Consider the following 18,727-nt stretch of genomic DNA (forward strand, 5'->3'; position numbering starts at 1 on the left):
TTATGTTCCCAGTATTAAAAGGTATATGGTTAAGTCCCCATTGGTGGTCTGGCTCTGCTCTATAGGGGGAGGAGAGCCCCTACACCTCCCACAGCGCTTGTGCACCTGCTTTGATCCCTTCTATTGGAGAGGGAGTGCATCTTGGAGTACCGCCCGGGTTACAAATCATAGAGAAGTAGAGCTTGAAGGGACCTCCAGAGGTCATCTAGTCCAACCCTGCCTTTGGCAGGGTCAGCCATACCCAAACCAGCCTATACAAATCTATGGTCTAACCTATTGGCAATCTTTATTTCAGCAAGTCTCATTATTTTATTATTTTTTCAAGCCCCTCTCATGATATTTGAATGTTTGGACTTGGTGATGATGCTTCCGAGTTCTTGCTGTCACCACCAAAAGTATCACTGGCTGATTTAGGAACAAAGTTTCCCTCCCCTCCATGATTTTGGCCCTATCTCAGAACTATCGAGATTTCAGTGGTCTTTAGATCTATCCAGAGTTTACTGGTGTGTTTTGTTATGGGTTTGACTCTCTAGAGAAATTAGGAATCCTGACTCTGTGACTGTGTTCTTTCCTCTGGAGAGATAAATGTGCAGGACTTGATTCCTATTTCACACCAGCTGAGCATCCCATTAGCTCCATTAAAGTCAGTGGTATCACAGCTGCATTACATCAGTATAAGTAAGATCAAAATCAGGCAGACAGTGCATGGGGACTTTTTAGTACACGTTTTTAGAAGCTTTGTTTGCAACAGAAAGAACTATGTTAAACAATGGCAAATTGTAACAATAGAGGGGAAGTAGAATGTTTAATTTTAAAGCTATGCTGGCTTGACTGCAACATAATGCTAATTTGAGACTTTATATTTTTACTATTTGAATTATTTTCACCAAAAGTCTGTAGTTACTTTGCCTCCTTATAGCTTTTTGGTTGGATTGGGTTCTCTCAGATAAAGGCAAATAAGAAGTAACGATAGACTATTAAATATCTATAGCATAAGGATTCTCTGATGGACCAGGTTCTTCACTCTAGCTGGTAACAGAATAGTACTTAGGTGACCTGAAATTTTTAAAACATGATACCGAATTCTCACTGATCACTCCCATTATGCTGTCATATGTAGCTCTGCAAAGTGGATACTAAGCAGTAATAAGATCGGAAGGGTATCATTTACACACTATTTGAAAATTATATTACACAAGCACATCATTCAAGCCACAAAATACAAGGTGATTAAAAAAATTGGAGTGGGTTCACTACTGTATGTATGTAATAATTTGCGATATCTTTTTCACCCTCTTATTTGCATATAAAACAAGAAAATTCACATGTGCAAAACATGCACCGCCAAATTCAAATGGGCGTGAATTCTACCATTTGGTGCGTGCACTTTTCAAGTTTATGTGAGTCTTAATGCGTACATTTACTCATACAAAAAACAGGAGGTTGCAATACAGCGTTCTTTTAAAACTGTGGGTCTTTCTGCCTGGGCAATAAAATGCCTTCAGTGGAAATGACAGTGTATCTGAGACTGAGATAATAAGATTAAATCAATCCCTCTCAATCTGTTGCCAAACTAGCAAGGCAGTTGTTTTGTGGTTAAAATAAATACTGTGTTTTATAGCTAAGTCTTCTTTCCCTTGCAGACATAGTCATGTCTGAGATTTAATTAACTTCATGTGGCACTGTAGAAATGGATGGCAAATCAATAATGAATGCCATTACAGTCACTTTGTGCTGCTGTAATTCTCTGTGTTTCATTGCACTAATTAGGTCTGATTTCTGTGAGAGCCACTTCAATAGCAAGGAGGTGAATTATTGTTGAGCTCATAACTGTCACTAGGGATATGAGGTAATCTCAGTAGAGACTCTAATCTCAGGTGCCAGTGGTTTAAGGGAAAGGGAGGGGGAGGAGGAGGGTGTCACATACTTTACTGGTGTGATGATATTGTGTTTCACAGGTGCAGTGATTGAAAGTATTAAGCTTCTGCTAATGTAGCTAGAGAAATCCACAACTAGGTTGCTTTTGGGCTTGATCTTTAACCATTTCATCTCTCTTTTCTACCAGTGAGTAATGGGAGTGAGCAAGAGCTTTTACTTCGGTGAACATCCTTGAGTCTTTGCTATTAGTCAGGAAATAAATGCTTTCTGAAAGCAACACTTTGGGATCTCTTGGGTTAATTCATTAATTTAGCCTAAGAGAAGCAGCTACTTAAATAGAAGGGTTCGGAAGTGAGGTGCTGAGAATTTTTACAGTACAACAAGCTAGAGTACTGTTAACTGGAGAGATGAGGTAAGGCAATAACACCGATGGGATTTACTACTGGGAAACCCAGAAGAAGTTCCTGTGTATTTACAATGACTGTTCAGATGGCTGCCTTATTCTGTTTTACATTTTTGTAAAGGGTGGAGTAGAGGCTACCCTGCATCATTTGTATGAAGTGTCTGTCGATTTATAAGGCGTCCTAATAAGTGGGGACAATGTACAGTGGAAACTGGGCAGAACAGAACCCCAAGAGTTACAAAATGCAACCACAAATTTTGAGAAAAGTATGTGACCTCTTTCCTATGTGTTCATTTGAACAACTGCACCCAGTCATCAGTGTTTCCCGTATAAATAGTTGCTGGTATAAACAACTGTTCCTGGTTACCACAGACCATCTCCTGCTTGACATGGAAAATATCCTTCCTATGTCAAACTGGCCAGGAGAATAATCTCCATTTTCACTCCATTTGAAATGATGTAGCATGAATGGTGAAAGGGAGGTACTGTAAATTAGAGATAAGTAGATGTAAAAGCAGGCTAACTTTTCTTAGCATGCTTTCCCCCCTCCCCGACTGTTTGTCCTCTTTAGACTGCAGAGCTTGTCAACCTGCAAACTCTAATGCCTATAACAGTAGCTGCTATGCCTCACCTGGTGCCCTTGACAGATCTGCATTAATCCTTTGGAGAGAGCACTGACACGGTACAATAGGCAGCCTGAACTACAGGCAAGTAACACTGTATGACTTTGAGCATATGATGCCTTTCATCTGCTGTTCAGTATCCTGATAATGACTAAATGACATGATAGCTCTTGATCTTTAGTACTTTTTTCTTTTAAAAACTAGAACTTCAAGTATCAAAGCCAATAAAACAGGGTTGCCAATGGTCCATACATTTATAGACACTCCATTTAAAAAAAAACCAAAAAACTAGAAAAACTAATCCATAAAATCCATTAAAAAAAATACCACAAAAAAACCCTAAGCAACCAAAGCTTGACTGAAGCTCCATCAGAAAGAAGATCAAGGCACTATTGAAGGAGAGTTGCAGTGTGGCAATGCCATCTGGTATCTAACTAGGATTGCAAAACCCTGCACAGTGCTCTTGTCAGAGCTTTGTGGCTCATGGGAGTGTCTCTAGTTTCCTTCCTACCTCCCACCTCAGCCAGGTGTAACTGCTGTAGCCCTGCTGGTAACACTGCTCACCTTGCAGACAGGCAGGCAAGAGTCCTTAGGGGTTTGTGCCAGGACAGGGGAGCAGGCCTGGCAGGGGTAACATGTGCAGCCAAGGAGTGGCAGGTGTTGGAGAAAGGTGCTTTTTGGGGTTGGGCAGTATGGTATAAAATGATTGTTGCAATCAGGTCTGGTTGCCAACCCAAGAATTTTTTTGACTGACATTTTGCTATAGTTGGTGTCAAAACCTTAAATTTGAATCCAGCCTTAGTCCAGGGTCTGAAGAAGGGTTACATTTACATTATGTAAAATGTATGTCAGTAAAATAAATGTAAAAAGCTTGCAGATTGCCAAATCAAGAATTTTTTTTTTACTGACAATGCCACAATAAACGCTTTCTCTGCACCATATTGTAAACTGATACATTAAAATATTCCTAATTTATGTCACTGAATTCAGCTGTTTTGCAACACCATTTAAAGGCTGTTGTTAAAATGGCTTTATGGGCTGCTCATGGCCTGTTCATAGGTGACTGGCACTTTAATTTTACAGCAGCATATATTCTCCTTTATATTCTGGATGTACGTGCATTAGTGCTTGTAATGTCTTTGTTTTTGTATCTGAAATAAGACAGCAATAGAGGTCTCCAGTCAAGTCAACTGGAGTGACTGGTTTTCTATTAACAGACTTCAAGCTTAATTCATAAACTGTTATTTTGATTCTGGAGCTAACTTTGTAGTTCACTGCAGAAGAATCATTACATGCCAGTCCTATCCATGGAATAATCCATTCAAAATATTCTAAAAGCATCAGAGGATTACATGGATAGACAAAGTCATCGATGCACCAACCCTGTCCCCCCAAAAACCCCACCATGCTGTCAAATTTATTACAACTGTCTTGTTCCTTGCATTGCAGCTGCAGAAACTGAAGCGATCGCTTTCTTTCAAGACCAAAAGTTTACGAAGCAAGAGTGCAGACAATTTCTTTCAGAGGACTAACAGTGATGTGAAGTTGCAAGTGGATTTGCCGCCTGAGGTGAGCACCAGCACTGGCCAGCTCCCCAGCTCAGAGAACCAGACCTCCAGCCCTACCAAAGTCAAACAGCAGGCAGAAAACAACAAGGCTCACGTTTTTCAGGAGCACATCTTCAAAAAACCCACATTTTGTGATGTATGCAACCACATGATTGTTGGTAAGTGCTGCTTGAGTTGTGTGTGTGTGTGTTCATTAGAACATGCTGCATACCCTTTCAGGGTCTGTGACTGCAAAACTGTTCTTGAGGACCCTCAAGGACTGACCCAATCAGACAGTCTGTTGAAATGGTAACAGTTTTCTAGTTCTCATGCAACTTTATGGTGTGTGCATGAAAAAGGTAACAGTTTAGCCCACAGATGAATCCCCAGGACACAAGTAGGTGTCACAGGTTGACATAAGGGTATTACCAATCAGAAGCTAGGTTTTTAGCCATAGCACCAACTACTGCTGTTGATCATATAAAGTCCTGTTGATTGTACTGTGAGTAAAATTAGCTGCTCCATGGTTTTTCACTGCTCTTTAATGTGCTGCTACTCTGGTTGCAACCTACTCCTGACTGTAGCGTGAAATTAAACTGTGACCTGACTGCTTCCCAAAGGCTGCCTATACAACACCAACTCATTCGGGGATGCACCCTATATAAAAGGGACAGGACAGAGAGGAAAGGCAGGGGGGTCGCGCTCTGTATCAAAGAGCAACTTGCATCATCAAGGATTGGCTTTGGAGTAGAGGAGGGTCGGGCGGAGACGCTGTGGGTCAAACTAGAAGGGGGGGCATGGCAAAAGGGACCTTATGGTGGGTGTCTACTACAGATCACCCAACCAAGGGGAAGAGCTGGACTGGGATTTCTCTGGTCAGCTTATGGAGGCAGTTAGGTCAAGGGATATCATTGTCATGGGTGACCTAAACTACCCAGACATTTGCTGGGAGAAGCAGACAGCCAGGTCTGACCATTTGCGTAGGTTCCTGGCTGTATTACAAGACCTTCACCTTAACCGGGAGGTGCACAGCCCCACTAGGGGTATGCCTTGCTGGACCTGGTCCTGGCCACTGCGGATGACCTGGTGAGGAGACTGTCCTTGACCACCTGAGCAGTAGCAATCATCACCTGCTGGAATTCGCTATCCAGCGCAGGGTGTCAAGGGCTTATAGCAAAACTAAACCTCTTGACTTCAGAAGCATCAACTTCAATGACCTTCAGAGATTAGTGAGGGAGGCACTGAGGGCCCAGAAGGTAGAGGAGATGGGAGTCCATGAGGGATGGTCGTACCTTAAGGGGGCAATCCTCCAGGCCCAAAGGATAACAGTCCCTGAGAGAAGCAAGGGGAGTAAGAGTGCTCAGAAACCCCCTTGGCTCAGCAAGGGCATTCAGCAATGCCTGAGGACTAAAAAGGTGGCATACAACCAGTGGAAGGAAGGGGATATCACCAAGGAGGAGTACACCTCCTTCAGCCTGTGAGTGTAGGAGGGCTATTAGGAAGGCCGAGGCAGAGATGGAACTCAGGCTAGCGTCCAGGATTAAGGACAACAAAAAGTCCTTTTTCAAGTACATTGGGGAAAAAGAAGAGGGCAAGAGGCAATGTAGGGCCCCTGCAAGAGGCAAATGGTAAGCTTGTGGCTACGCCAGATGACAGAGACGATATTTTTAACAGTTTCTTTGCCTCTGTTTTCTTGAACATGGACCAGGACATCCCACCTACCAGTGGTTGGGACAATTGCAGGGATAGTTCTGACAACCTTGGGTCAGCACAGATGTAGTTAGGGATCTTCTGGAAGGGCTAGACATTTTTAAATCTGCAGGTCCAGATGCCCTCCACCCAAGCGTGTTAAGGGAGCTGGCAGGGGTTATCATGGAGCCCTTGGCCTGGCTGTATGAGCATTTGTGGTCTTCTGGCCAGGTGCCAGGGGATTGGAAACTAGCTAACATGGTCCCCACTTTTAATAAAAAGGAGGAAGAGGGACCCAAGTAACGATAGGCCTATAAGCCTCACCTCGGTCTTTGGGAAGATCTTGGAGAGAATCATTAAGGAGCACATCTGTGGGGGGCCAGCAGGGGAGATCGTGCTCAGAGGCAATCAGCATGGGTTCATCAAAGGCAGGTCCTGCCTGACCAACCTGATTGCCTTTTATGACTAGGTGACTAAATCCTTGGATGATGGTGTTGCCATGGACATAGTCTTTCTAGACTTTAAGAATGCCTTTGACACTGTCTCTCACCCCATTCTCATCAATAAATTAAGCGACTGTGGCATTGATGCCTACGCAGTACAATGGGTAAAAAAAATGGCTAATGGGGTGCACCCAGAGTAGTGGTGCACGGGTCGTACTCAACCTGGTGAGATGTGAGCAGTGGGGTACCCCAGGGCTCGGTCCTCAGGTCGGCACTGTTTAACATCTTCATCAGTGACGTGGACGAGAGGGTGGAAAGCACGCTGCCCAAGTTTGCTGATGACACTAAGATCTGGGGCGAGGTGGACCCACTTGAAGGGAGAGAGAGGCTGCAACTAGATTTAGATGGACTACAAAAGTGGGCAGATGAGAATAGGATGGGGTTCAACGTAGATAAATGCAGGGTGCTGCACCTTGGGAGTTCACAGCATACATACAGGCTTGGGAATCCACAGCATACATGCAGGCTGGGGAGTTCCCCTCTTGAAAGCTCATAGAGGAAAGGGAGCTTGGAGTCCTCATTGACTCCAAGATGAACATGAGCCACCAATGCCAGACCGCAGCCAGCAAGGCCAGCCATACCTTGTCATGCATCCAAAAATGCATCTCAAGGCAGTCCAGAGGTGATACTCCCCCTCTATGCGACATTGGTAAGGCTCAATTGGAGTACTGCATCCAGTACTGGGCACCGCACTTTAAAAAGGATGTGGCCAGCCTGGAGAGGGTTCAGAGAAGGGCCACTTGCTTGGTGAGAGAGCAGCAGGACAGGCCCTACAAGGAGAGACTGAGGGACCTGAACCTGTTCAGCCTCGGCAAGAGGAGGCTGAGGGGGGACCTGGTGGCTGCCTACAAACTCATCAGGGGAGATCAACCGCAAATAGGTAGAGCCCTTGTCTCCCCAGCACCACCTGGGGTGACAAGGAAAAATGGTAATAAGCTGATGGAGAATAGGTTTAGGTTAGAGATCAGGAGGCAATATTTTACAGTTAGGGTGGCCAAAATCTGGAACCAACTTCCTATGGAAGTGGTCCTCACCCCTACCTTGCATAAATTCAAGAAGAGGTTAGGTGATCACCTGTCTGGGGTCTTGTGAACCCAGCATTCATTCCTGCCTGTGGCAGGGGGTCAGGCTAGATGATCTCTTCAGGTCCCTCCTGACCCTAGCTACTATGAAACTACAATTAACTTTATAGGTCAGAGCTGAAGGCAATTAAAAATGCACATCATCAAACAAATATTTTCAGGGTTTTGCAGGAAAGAAGTATGATTTACAGGTTTATCTTCCCTCTCTTTAAAGAGTTTTCATTTCAGATTTGGAAGTGGAGGTAAAAGGGGATAGGGAACACCAGGGATCAAGGGTCAAAAAAGGATGGTTGATAAACATCTGAATGGAGAGGGCTTGTTCTCAAGCAAGCCTGAAAACTTTGTCAAAGTGGCTTTGTCAAATAAGTTTCAAAGATTTATGCTCCAAATTAAATAATCTCAGAACAAAGTTTGCTCCCAACTTTGCATTTCTAGCTGTTGCTCACTAATACTGTGAGTGATTAGCTGGGCTGCAGACCCATTGAATTGAACTATGCAAGAGCAAAACACTGCCGCAGGGCTAATACCTGGCAGGAACCCCAGTACACACGTCAGCTATTTCTTGCGTATCTTATCTCCTTTGCTTCTGTTTGGATTTCTGTGCAACAACTCCAACATGACTGTCCTGGAGCATAACCATGCCTTTCAACCATCTGTTTGGGCCTTGCTGTATCCTGAGCTGGCTTTTCTCCCTGTAGGGCCTCCTATCCTGCATACTGGCTCTCTTGTTATTGTTGCAAATAAAAATCTTTTCCCCTTCTGAGTGGAAGCTAATATGACCTGCTAATATGACCTGCTAATATGACCTGCTTCATAAGGCTGCCAGCTGAGCCGGGTGAATAACTCTGGCCTCTGCCACACAGCTGTTGGGGTCTTTCCCCTTGGAGTTGTAAAGGAAAGAGTGTTTCCAACTTTACTGCTCAGGTACTCTGATTATCAAATGCGAAAACCTATTCTATTACACTATTCCCTTTCCCTGCTTCTTTCAAGAATCACGTCTAATTTCATAGCCATTGCATTATGGACTGCATGTGCTAATTGGGTTTTAATATTTAGTATAGCTCAATTAAGCCAGATAGCCTGCATACATACTGTTCATTGGAGATGTTGAAACAAATCGGGCAGCTTTTCAGGAAATCGCATCAATCCTATTGTCCAGTGGCATCTTGAAATAGCTCTTGTCAACCTATCATAGACAGTAGTGGCTGGGAATTTTTATTCAATACCTTTCATTCCTTTATCCAGGATTTTCCACAAACACTGACATTTAGGGGTCAGTGGCTTAAAATTCTCTGGCTTAAAATTCTTTTTTTGATGGAGAGGGCTGAAAATAATGTTTTGAAGACTGGTAACAGTCACTAGGATGAAGAGTCCAGGAAAATCTTAGCAAGACAACAGAGGGATTGATTTTTGTCATTGAGAAGGATTCCAGGTTCGTGTTAAGTAGCCACTTGGACTATGAACAGAACAACTGCTTGGTATGATGCTGAATGATGTACTGTGCACAGCATGATCTTGCAGTGCGTGCTTCTGTCTTGTCAGGATGTCAAACTCTTAGTGAGGCTTAAGAGCTAAGAGGAAACTTACTGCACAGACAGCAGGCTCTCTATGCTGCTCTTTTCAGTGACAGCAACATTAAAGCAAAGGAACATGAAACATTAGCATCCTACAAAAATATGTGCCTCATCTTGCTTTTTGTCATAAGATAAAATTAGCTAAACTGTCTTTGGATTCAGGGCAGTCCCTTTATTGCCTCTGTTTGTCCATTCAACAGAACAGTCATACAATAAAGGTCAAATGCATATAATTGGTTTCAACATACAGAGGAGGATGTTCCCCATGATTGGTACATTGCAAAGTTACTCTCTTTAGTGCCTTTCATGCAGTGCAGTCCAAATTGCTTCCTAAAGCAACCTGAAATATAAAATTCACATAGAAAAAAATATACATCTTAAACCCAGCCTTAAAGACAATAGGCCAAATGTTCCCACTTGCTCAATTCCCTTATGCTACAGTGTTACCACTCTAAGCAAAAGGAGGATTTGGCACAGAAGGAAAAGCTGATTGTCAGAGTCAATAGGGGAGAACCTTTCAGACTCCAGAGGACACTACCGGATGCAGGGACCATATATCTGCAGTGAGCTGGAGTTTTCTTGCAGTATTGGATAAAACCATAAGCCCTAGCTTTGAGAAACTCCTCTTAACCATGTAAAGAGTGAATACAGCAAAGATGGGTTAGTGCTAGTAGTTGCTGAATTCACATCTGTAGTCACCTTCATAGAGAGGGGGAAAGAAGTCTAGTTACTATACCACTGGGGCAGCCACTCTGGGTGCCAATTTGCAAGAGGTATGGAAAAATGGTGATGGCTGTGGCTGCTGCTGCTAGCCTGTGTGTAGGATTTCATTCAACATGAAGGCACTGAGCCAGACTTCCAAGTAGGCACTGACCTAAAGTCCACAGTGAAGTCCATAGAAAAGCTCCCTTTAACATCTGTGGGATTTGAATCTAGCCCATAGTGTAGAGCATTTGGGTCATGTCCATTATTTCCCTCTGTCAGCCAGTGGCCTGTCATACCATAATAGGTATGGTTCAAATGAGTGTTGTAGATGTTGGGGCTGAGGATTATATGCTTTTCTTCCATGAAATGGGTCACATTTTCCTAAGCTGGCAGTCAGGCCGCGTCTTCTCCCATAACTTTGACCTTAGAGACCAGAATTAAAAAATCTGATTGCAATATTGGGAAAGCTTGAAAATCAAAGTATGTGTGGGCTTGAAAAGATCTCAGTAATACACAGATAGGCCTCTGTCTATGAGTGTGTTTTTAAGTGTTTTCCATTTTACTTGATCGAGCTGCAATGCATTATATGAACAAATGAGGTGCTACTGGTTCATTTATTTCTTAACCATTACAAGGAGAAAATTAGATGAACTTCAAAAGGTACATTACAGACCAGTTCAGCCACCTCTATTTCAGCTGTTCTTCCCAATTGGTTTCCTACCTAGACTTTCCCTTCTTTGGAGAATATGATAAATCAATTGATATTAAATAAGGGAGAACAAAAATGTCTGGCACCCATGATGACAGGAATTGTAAAATTAACTCCCCATCCAACTTAAAGGCTTAAAAAATGGTGATCAGAACCATGTTCTCATTCTTTTCTTCCAGTCTGTGGTGTGCCATCAGTCATCATGAAAGTACTTTACACTTCTTGAAAGCAAACATTATGTCAGTACTTTACACTTGGAAGAAAACATTGCATATTCAAAAAAAAAAAAAAAAAACCCCGATCCATCTGTGGCCCCCTTCTCAACATTTTACTCATTGCAGGAAATGATTCAGATGGAAAAAATCTTATTTTCCACACATTCCATGCATAGTACATGTGATTAATGTATTCTTATCCAAGTCAAATATATGTAAAATATCAAGAAATTAAGCTAACTTGGCTTTAAAAATATCCAACATGAAAATCAGTCTTTTTAGAACTGTTTTTTTCAGCTTCCTATTCAGCAAATAGATATTCACTTAAAACAACACTATTATAAATTAATTTTTATTAGAAATGTAGCAATTGAAGGCCACCAACAACCTTAACTCCAGCCTTGATTTACCACCTACATTCGGGAAATAAACATATTACAAGAGTCCTCAATCTACTAATTAATTAAATAAACAACAATTTGAGAATGAATTTTCATTAAACATTGAGTGCATTGAGTTCATTAAAACACTTCATACATTTTTGTTTACTAAATGTAAACAATTATGCCTTCTGCACAGATGTCTATTTATCCTTCACAAAGTTGTGTGCTGTTATGATTGAGCACATATTTAGGGGTCACTGGGCAATAGTTAGATGGTGAATTAATATCCTGCAAATATATGGAGAGGACAAGGTAAATAATTTCTGAATGGATGCTGAAATATCCATGGTATACTCATTTACAGTGGGTCCTATGACAGGCACAGTTCTAACTTTAAGTACATAATAAAAAAGAATATATTAAAAAACCCTGCTTCATCAGCAAGCCTCTTCTCAACATTTTACTCATTGCAGGAAAAGATTTGGTTCTCCCACACGTTTGTAACCTGGGGGATAGATTAATGCTGCTGTTGTAATTTCCAGCCAGAAAGGGAAAAAACAAACACTGTTTTTGACCTGTGGAAGAGCTTCTTTTAAAAAGTCACCTTGTAACTCAATTTAGCCCCCTATCCCTGAAGATTTTAATACAAGCACTATCTACCCCTCTGATACCAGTTTAGATGTATCAGCTTGGTTTTTAGCACCTGTTCTGAATTTTTGTCAAGCCAATCCAAATGTGTTGTAAATATGTTCTCTCAAACCCAACCCAAATAAATAGGTCTTTTAAAAATGGCCAGCATCACACATTTCCCTATCTGGTTTTCTGTGACGTTGCTATCTTAATTTTCCACCATCTCAAGAAATAATTAAAAACAAAAAAAGATAGTGGTTCAAAACCATTCTACTTCTGGATTAGGATTATGTTCTACCAGCCACTTTTTCATCCTTTCCTGGATCCACTCTATTTTTATGTTTGGATCTGCCATATTAAGTAATGGAAGGTTTCAATAACTTCCACAATTTAAAAAATAATAATTGGTTGTTCCAGCAATTTGTTGGTAGTCAGACCAGGTCAGATCTCTGTGGCAACTATGACAGTAGTGTTTTCTGCCATTAAGACAGCTAGTTCCTCCTACAGGGCACTGTGACATCTTCTGATTAGAAGGCATTGGAGCAGACTCAAATTTGCTGGAAGGCTCCAGCATGCTGCAGCGTGTCATGTATTCAGTGTCCCCGTGTTTCAAAATGGCGGTGGGGGAGCTTTAACTAAAACTGGTCAAACAAGCTGTAGTTAAAGTGCCCCGCCACCATTTTGAAATGTGGGACACTGAATGCATGAGACGCTGCAGGTGTTTTAATTTAGAGTGGCTCCAGAGAGCATCGCTAATTAAAACACCCTCCACCCTCACCCAAGAACAGGTATATAGGTGCCCTTAGTTTTTAAGTTTAGCTCCATGTAATGCAAAAGTGTGTTCTGTGTATTAAACCAAGTTCTTATTTCACTCTTGTATAAATTAATGCAAACATAGGCACAGAGGCCAAGTACAGACATACAAAAAGCCCAAGGTGGAATCAATCTAAGTTGCACGGTTTTCTGTGCATGGTGTAGTTTAGATCAGTAGCAAACAGAACACACTCATCCTTTGGTGGGAGGACAAATCTTAGACCAAGTTCCATCATTTTTCAAACAGCTTTGTGTGCTAAACTTATGTTCTATTACAAGTATTGACCAGTTTCCACTCATTTTTACCAGTAAAAGTTTAATGGCTGTACCTAGCTTAGAGTTTAATCCACCACTGCCTCGTACCTGAAAAAGTTTTCAAATCTGCACAAAGTGAAAGTAAAACTCCTTCCAAAGTAAAGTAGCATTTTAAAATAAATTGGAATTTATTTTAAAATCTAACACAATCCAGGTTCACCATCATCCTGGGAAATGAACCAATTCAGCTTTTCCAATGAGTCAGTTGTGAGCCTGACAGTGGTCAAGGAGTAATTCCGGTGCTCCAGTTTTTAGTTCCTACAATTACCTCCGTTTTGAAACTTATTTAGAAAAGAGCACCTCAAACAGTTTGCCCGATACCACACAGTCCTCATCAACTTGTAGTCTCATTCCTTCAAATTTGCTCCAAAGGCAAGAGTGACAAGTGTTGAATCCCCAGCCTCATGGAGGTCTCGCATCCAAGTACCAACTGAATTTTGACCTGCTTACTGTTTTTGAGAGAATGGAAGAATCAGCTGATTCTTCCCTATGAGGGAAAGTCAACAGGCTTAAAACAACTTTTAAAAATGTAAAGTGTTTTTAAATTCCATACTTCACTTACTGATGGAGTCCAATTCAGATGCAGCATGAACACATGTAGGCCAGCTGCACTGATTTCAGTGGAACTGCAGTCACTGAATTTGGCCGCTGTCATCAGGTCTTAACATGATATGAAATATGACCTGGTTCTTCAGTTGTGGAAGTAGGCTTTTTTCAGTAAACTATGACCCTTGCGTATTAGTCTTGGGAGAGGGGGAGTTCCCATTTAGGAAATGATCATGAGTTAAATTGACCTGAAGGGTCTGCCTTGATGAGAGAAATGTAAGCTCTGTGTGTACTCTGTAATGCCTCTAACTTTTTTTTAAAGAGATCTAAAAACTTTGTTCGTGCACAGGCAGACACATGGTTCATGATTTCATATGCACTTGATTTCGTTTCCAAGAATGAGGCCCCTGGCTCACGTTCCAGTTATTGTGTGATAAATGTGTTAATCACACCATAAATAGTAACAGTGCTACATATTCAGCTGATTTATGGTGCCACGAAGTGGCAGATCAGCCACAAAGTTACAGAACATCTTTGTGGATTGTTTGTACAGTGCCATACACTGAATGTATAGCTGATGCTGACAATTGGCTGCTGGGAAGGCAGCTTGCAAGGTCCCCTGGATGAGGGAGCTAAAGGGCAACTCCTGAGCCTGCATGGCACAGCATTTAAAAATGTCAGGTTTCAGGGAGCCAGTCTGAACCTGCACATTTTAAACATCCCAGGGCATTCAGACCCCAGGATGTAGGAGTGTCTCCCCAGTCCCCATTTCCTGATGTCCCAGGATCCTGATGTCCCAGGATGTCTCAGGATGTCTAGAAATCATGAGTGTAGCTGGGCTGCCCTGTGGCTGAACCAATAGTCAGTTGATTATCAGACCTAGCTCTGTCAGCCCAGGGTCTTGAATCCACCTGGGACTGTTGGGGCCAATCTGACAATCAGCTGATTATTGGACCTGGCCCCAACAGCCCCAGGTCAGGAATATGCAGGGGGTTAGGGGCAACCCTGAATGCAGGACAGAGCTGCCCCTGCCTAATCTGCAGAATCAAGCTGGGGGCAGGCTGGCAGTGGCACAATTGAGATTTGAGGAATTTTATACCCCTTCCCAAACCTCATGCCCCCTGCTATGCATGCTTGGCATGGCAGGTGATGTGATGTTTGGCATGAGGCATTAATTTCCTCTACTCCCAGTTGCACCATTGTTTAACCATCTGCCAGGGACCTTAGGAAAATCCACTGATTTTTGCTTTTGCAGAATTTAGGCTTTTTAATTAAATGCCTCATGTAGCAGAACATTACATGCTCACGTAGTCCTTATTCAGATTCCTAGTCTCAGAAAGCTGATGGGCAGGCGTTTTCTGCCCTGAATGTACAATATTATCTTTCTACCTATTATTATCAGGGACAAAGGAAAAATATGTACTCTAGGCTCATTCCATGTCCATCATCACTGTCTGGTCTTCTAATTTACCCAACCTTCTTACCATTTTCCAACAAAGATACTACTCTGGGGAAGTGGGAGGGTAGATAGTCCATAGAGCTAGACAGTCTCCTCATTTAGAGACTAGGGGAGAGCTATGTACAGAAGTTTGCTTCTGTACATGAATGAGCCTAAGAGGTGATCCAGCCCAATGGATCTACTTGTGTGGGTGCTGGTTTGGACAGTTGAGCCACTGAAGCCTATTTTTCTGCTGAAAGAAAATAATTTATATGTGTGAATGCATATCTCCACATATTATATACATATGAAATAATAAGTGTGTGATATATAAGTATATGATATTGCAAGAGGGTGGAGAAATTAGAGTGAGATTTTTTTTTTCAAAAGCACTTAAGGAAATTAGGTATTATCTCTGGACTCTTGAGTGACAGTTGGGCACCAAACTCCTTTAAACATTTCTGAAAATCCTAATCCTACTGTATACTGCAGGCTGATGTATTCTGTTATAGCATTTGGGGAACATAAATGTTAAGCATTTTTAAAGCTCACCAACAGAGCCTGATGCAGAACAGCAATTTCAGAACAGGTTAGCTTGAAATGAATGCTGTAACAGTCTTTGATTTTGCTAGAATTATGACTATACATAGCAGTAACCTTTCCTGCTGATAATACAAGAGGTTCAGTGGTTTCACTGAATTACAAAGTTAAATGATATATTAGTTATACTCTATAGTATGCAGTTAAATGTAGTAGTCTATATCCTATACCAGCTGGACTCTTTCTAATCTACCCCAGAACTACAGTAATTGATTCCAGTCCTGTATCTACGTCTCCTACTGGTCACAGAAATAAGCAATTGTCCATTTCAGGAAGTCGGAAGATGAAAAATGAACCATGGTGGGTTGTAAAGTACCTCAGAATGAAATGAACCTTTCTTTTTGGTAGTATGGAATTTAAACATACCAAGCTGGAAGAGATCATAGGAAAGTATGGCTGGAAGGGACCTCATGAAGTCATCTAGTACTGCCCCCGGCTCAAGACGGGATCAGTCCCAACTAAACCATCCCAGCCAAATGTTGACCTAACCTTGACTCTTGAAAACATCTGGGCATGGAGACTCCACAGCTGCTCTAGGCAGCCTGTTCTAATGCGTGGCCACTCTCATCATCAAAAAGTTCTTAAAGCAAATGATGAAGAACAAACTGAGTCTTTTTATCCTTCAAGACATCATGCTTCTCTGAGATGCTTAGAATTTTATCAATAAATTAGATAATCAGAAACTGCTTAGCCTAGAGAGGGAGATAGAAGCTTTCCCCAGCAAATTCTTTTTTTTCCTTAAATAGCACCAAGCATCTTTTGCATATTTTCAAGCTGACTGTAAATTTTACAAAAAAATTGTAAATTTTACAGAAATTTGTAATTAAAGTTTAATTGTCTTTCATCTACAGTTAGAATGGATAACCATTAAGTTATCTAGGGTCAGCTTTCAAAGTGATTTTAGCAATGTACTTTGGACCAAAGCTACATAAAAGCTACCATCACTGCTGAAACAAATCTTTTTAAATATGCTTTTGCTCTCCCCATGACCACTCAGTAGCAACATTGCGACATGCAAGAGGAGAACATAGTGGAAATCTTCAGTTCAAATACTCTAGGGAGAAGAACAAAAATTTAAAAACTGGTTTGTATATTTCTGAGCATAATGAGGACATCAAGTGCTTTCAGGTACAGCAAAGTAAATGTAGCTGTCTTCAGAACGACCATTTAGTAAACACAGTTTTTCTCCCAACAGATAGGATATTGTGTAGGCCATCAAAGCTTTTAATCATATTGATGATTTGTAACTGCTTCTGGCATCTGATGAAGGTGTCATCTAAGAGAAAATCTACAGGAATGTCAAATTACTAAGGTTTACAAGAAATAAAGCGTGGCAATTAAAGCAGCTTTTAAAAGAAAACAGTGTCACACTGTTGCATGGGAAATCCACAGCCCTCAAGGTTTTGGATGAGAGCTTGTGGTTACCACCATCATAAACACAGAAACATGGCTTGGAGATGCAGTGACCAATTTGTCAACATGGAGCACAGCATACTAAGGTTCTCTGCTCTCCTGGCATGTTTCCACATTACCAGTAGTAGATGCAAGCAGCTCCAACTTTTGGTCATTGTTTCCTGGAAACTTGTCAATATGCATCCTAAACTGGTACCTCAGTATAAGCAAGTTATGGGCATCCATCTGGTAATCTTACTATTCAAGGCAGCAGTGCCTTCAGACACATTAATCTGTTGGACATTTGTTGGTGTAGAAGTGGTGTGGCGGCATCTGCATGGTACTTCAGGTGGCAAATTGTCACTGCTGAGTGACAATGCCAGGTAGCCCACGTCGGGGCTAATCAGCCCACCTATCGTACCATGTGAATGTGGCTACGTTGCTTCCAGATTAGCAGGCAGCCTGTGGAGAGCATGTTTTAGGCACCACTACCTGGCAAATTCTGTAGTCACAGCTTATGAAGTCTTTCCTTCTTTGACATGTCTATTTATATGGGGTGGGGAAAAAGCAGCTACACTCATGTCAATAGCCTATCCCTACACATACTCTGAGGATGCGTTATACAGTTGACTTTTATGAAGTTTTTAAATCATTTCTCTGCTAACACCCATTCTGACTATAGCTTATCTATAGCTCCAAGCATCCCATATTACATGCAAGCGGTACCTCAAAAACAAAAGATTTCAAGGTTTCAGTCGCCACCTGAAAAGTATAACTTATTTTCCTTATCTCTTTTCCAAAGACAGGTCAGGTTTGTGTCATTGTTGTGTTATAGTATTAATTCCAATAAAAATAACTATGTAAAAGGAATTGCATAAATGTAAGCAGTATTGTAAATAAATAGATCTAGGAAGACACAAAGCTTTGAGTTTCACTATGGTTTTCTATGCTGTATATGATAGAATTACATTTATCTAATTAAAGGAGAGAAGCAAAGAATGTTTCCAGTACAAGCAACTTCAAAAGCAAGCCCAATATCAAGCAGCTCTCTTGGAAAGCCAGGAATTATTTGTAGACATTATTTAGAAAATAATTCCAGATAAAGGGTTAAGAGATCTGAATATATCCAGTTCACACAGATAGGAGCAAAAATATTCATTGAGTCCAGGTTTGCAGTATGAATGGATTTGTAGTGCCTGGAATTCTGTGCCGAGCTTAGAAGTTGTAGCTATGGGGTGGCTTTCAGAGTCACAAAGCTAACGTGGGAAAGTTAGTTAAGTTGTCCGGGGACAAGGGAAACTTAGACAGACATAGCTTTCTTCTGTTCTTAAAGGGACTGTTTTGCACCATCATTTAATTTTAATTGTGTACCACAGTATATGTACCGGAGGGCTGTGACTCCAGCTGCCCAGTTGAACTATAGTCTACTGGCAACAGTACTGGCCTTTCTCCCAACCCATCGTTCTACTTACAATCTGTTGCTTTCTGTTTCATAGAAGAGATCAGGAAAAACAGGGGGTCCCTATATTTTCTCTCCCCACTACTATGCCTATAAAGTGGAGACTGGGAATTTGGGATGCAAGTGCACTTGGTAAAAGACTCAGTTTAGTCTTAACTGTGAAACTGCAACTAATACTTCCTTTGTAGTTATAATTGGTTTCCTTATTGACCAACACAGTCAG

The 18,727-nt window shown here is 41.6% G+C and overlaps 1 protein-coding gene across 2 annotated transcripts in view; it reads left to right on the forward strand.

Moving 5' to 3' along the window:
• The window catches only part of STAC (SH3 and cysteine rich domain), a 115,265-nt gene that overhangs the window by 26,559 nt on the left and 69,979 nt on the right, over positions 1-18,727 (forward strand). For both annotated transcript variants that reach the window (XM_019538110.1, XM_019538116.1), the window contains exon 2: positions 4,354-4,630. In XM_019538110.1, the coding sequence (XP_019393655.1) occupies positions 4,354-4,630 (277 nt within the window). The remainder of the gene's footprint in view (positions 1-4,353; positions 4,631-18,727) is intronic.

This window comes from Crocodylus porosus, unplaced genomic scaffold (assembly GCF_001723895.1).
Source record: "Crocodylus porosus isolate Cpor-Errol unplaced genomic scaffold, CroPor_comp1, whole genome shotgun sequence".
NCBI classification, from domain to species: domain Eukaryota; kingdom Metazoa; phylum Chordata; order Crocodylia; family Crocodylidae; genus Crocodylus; species Crocodylus porosus.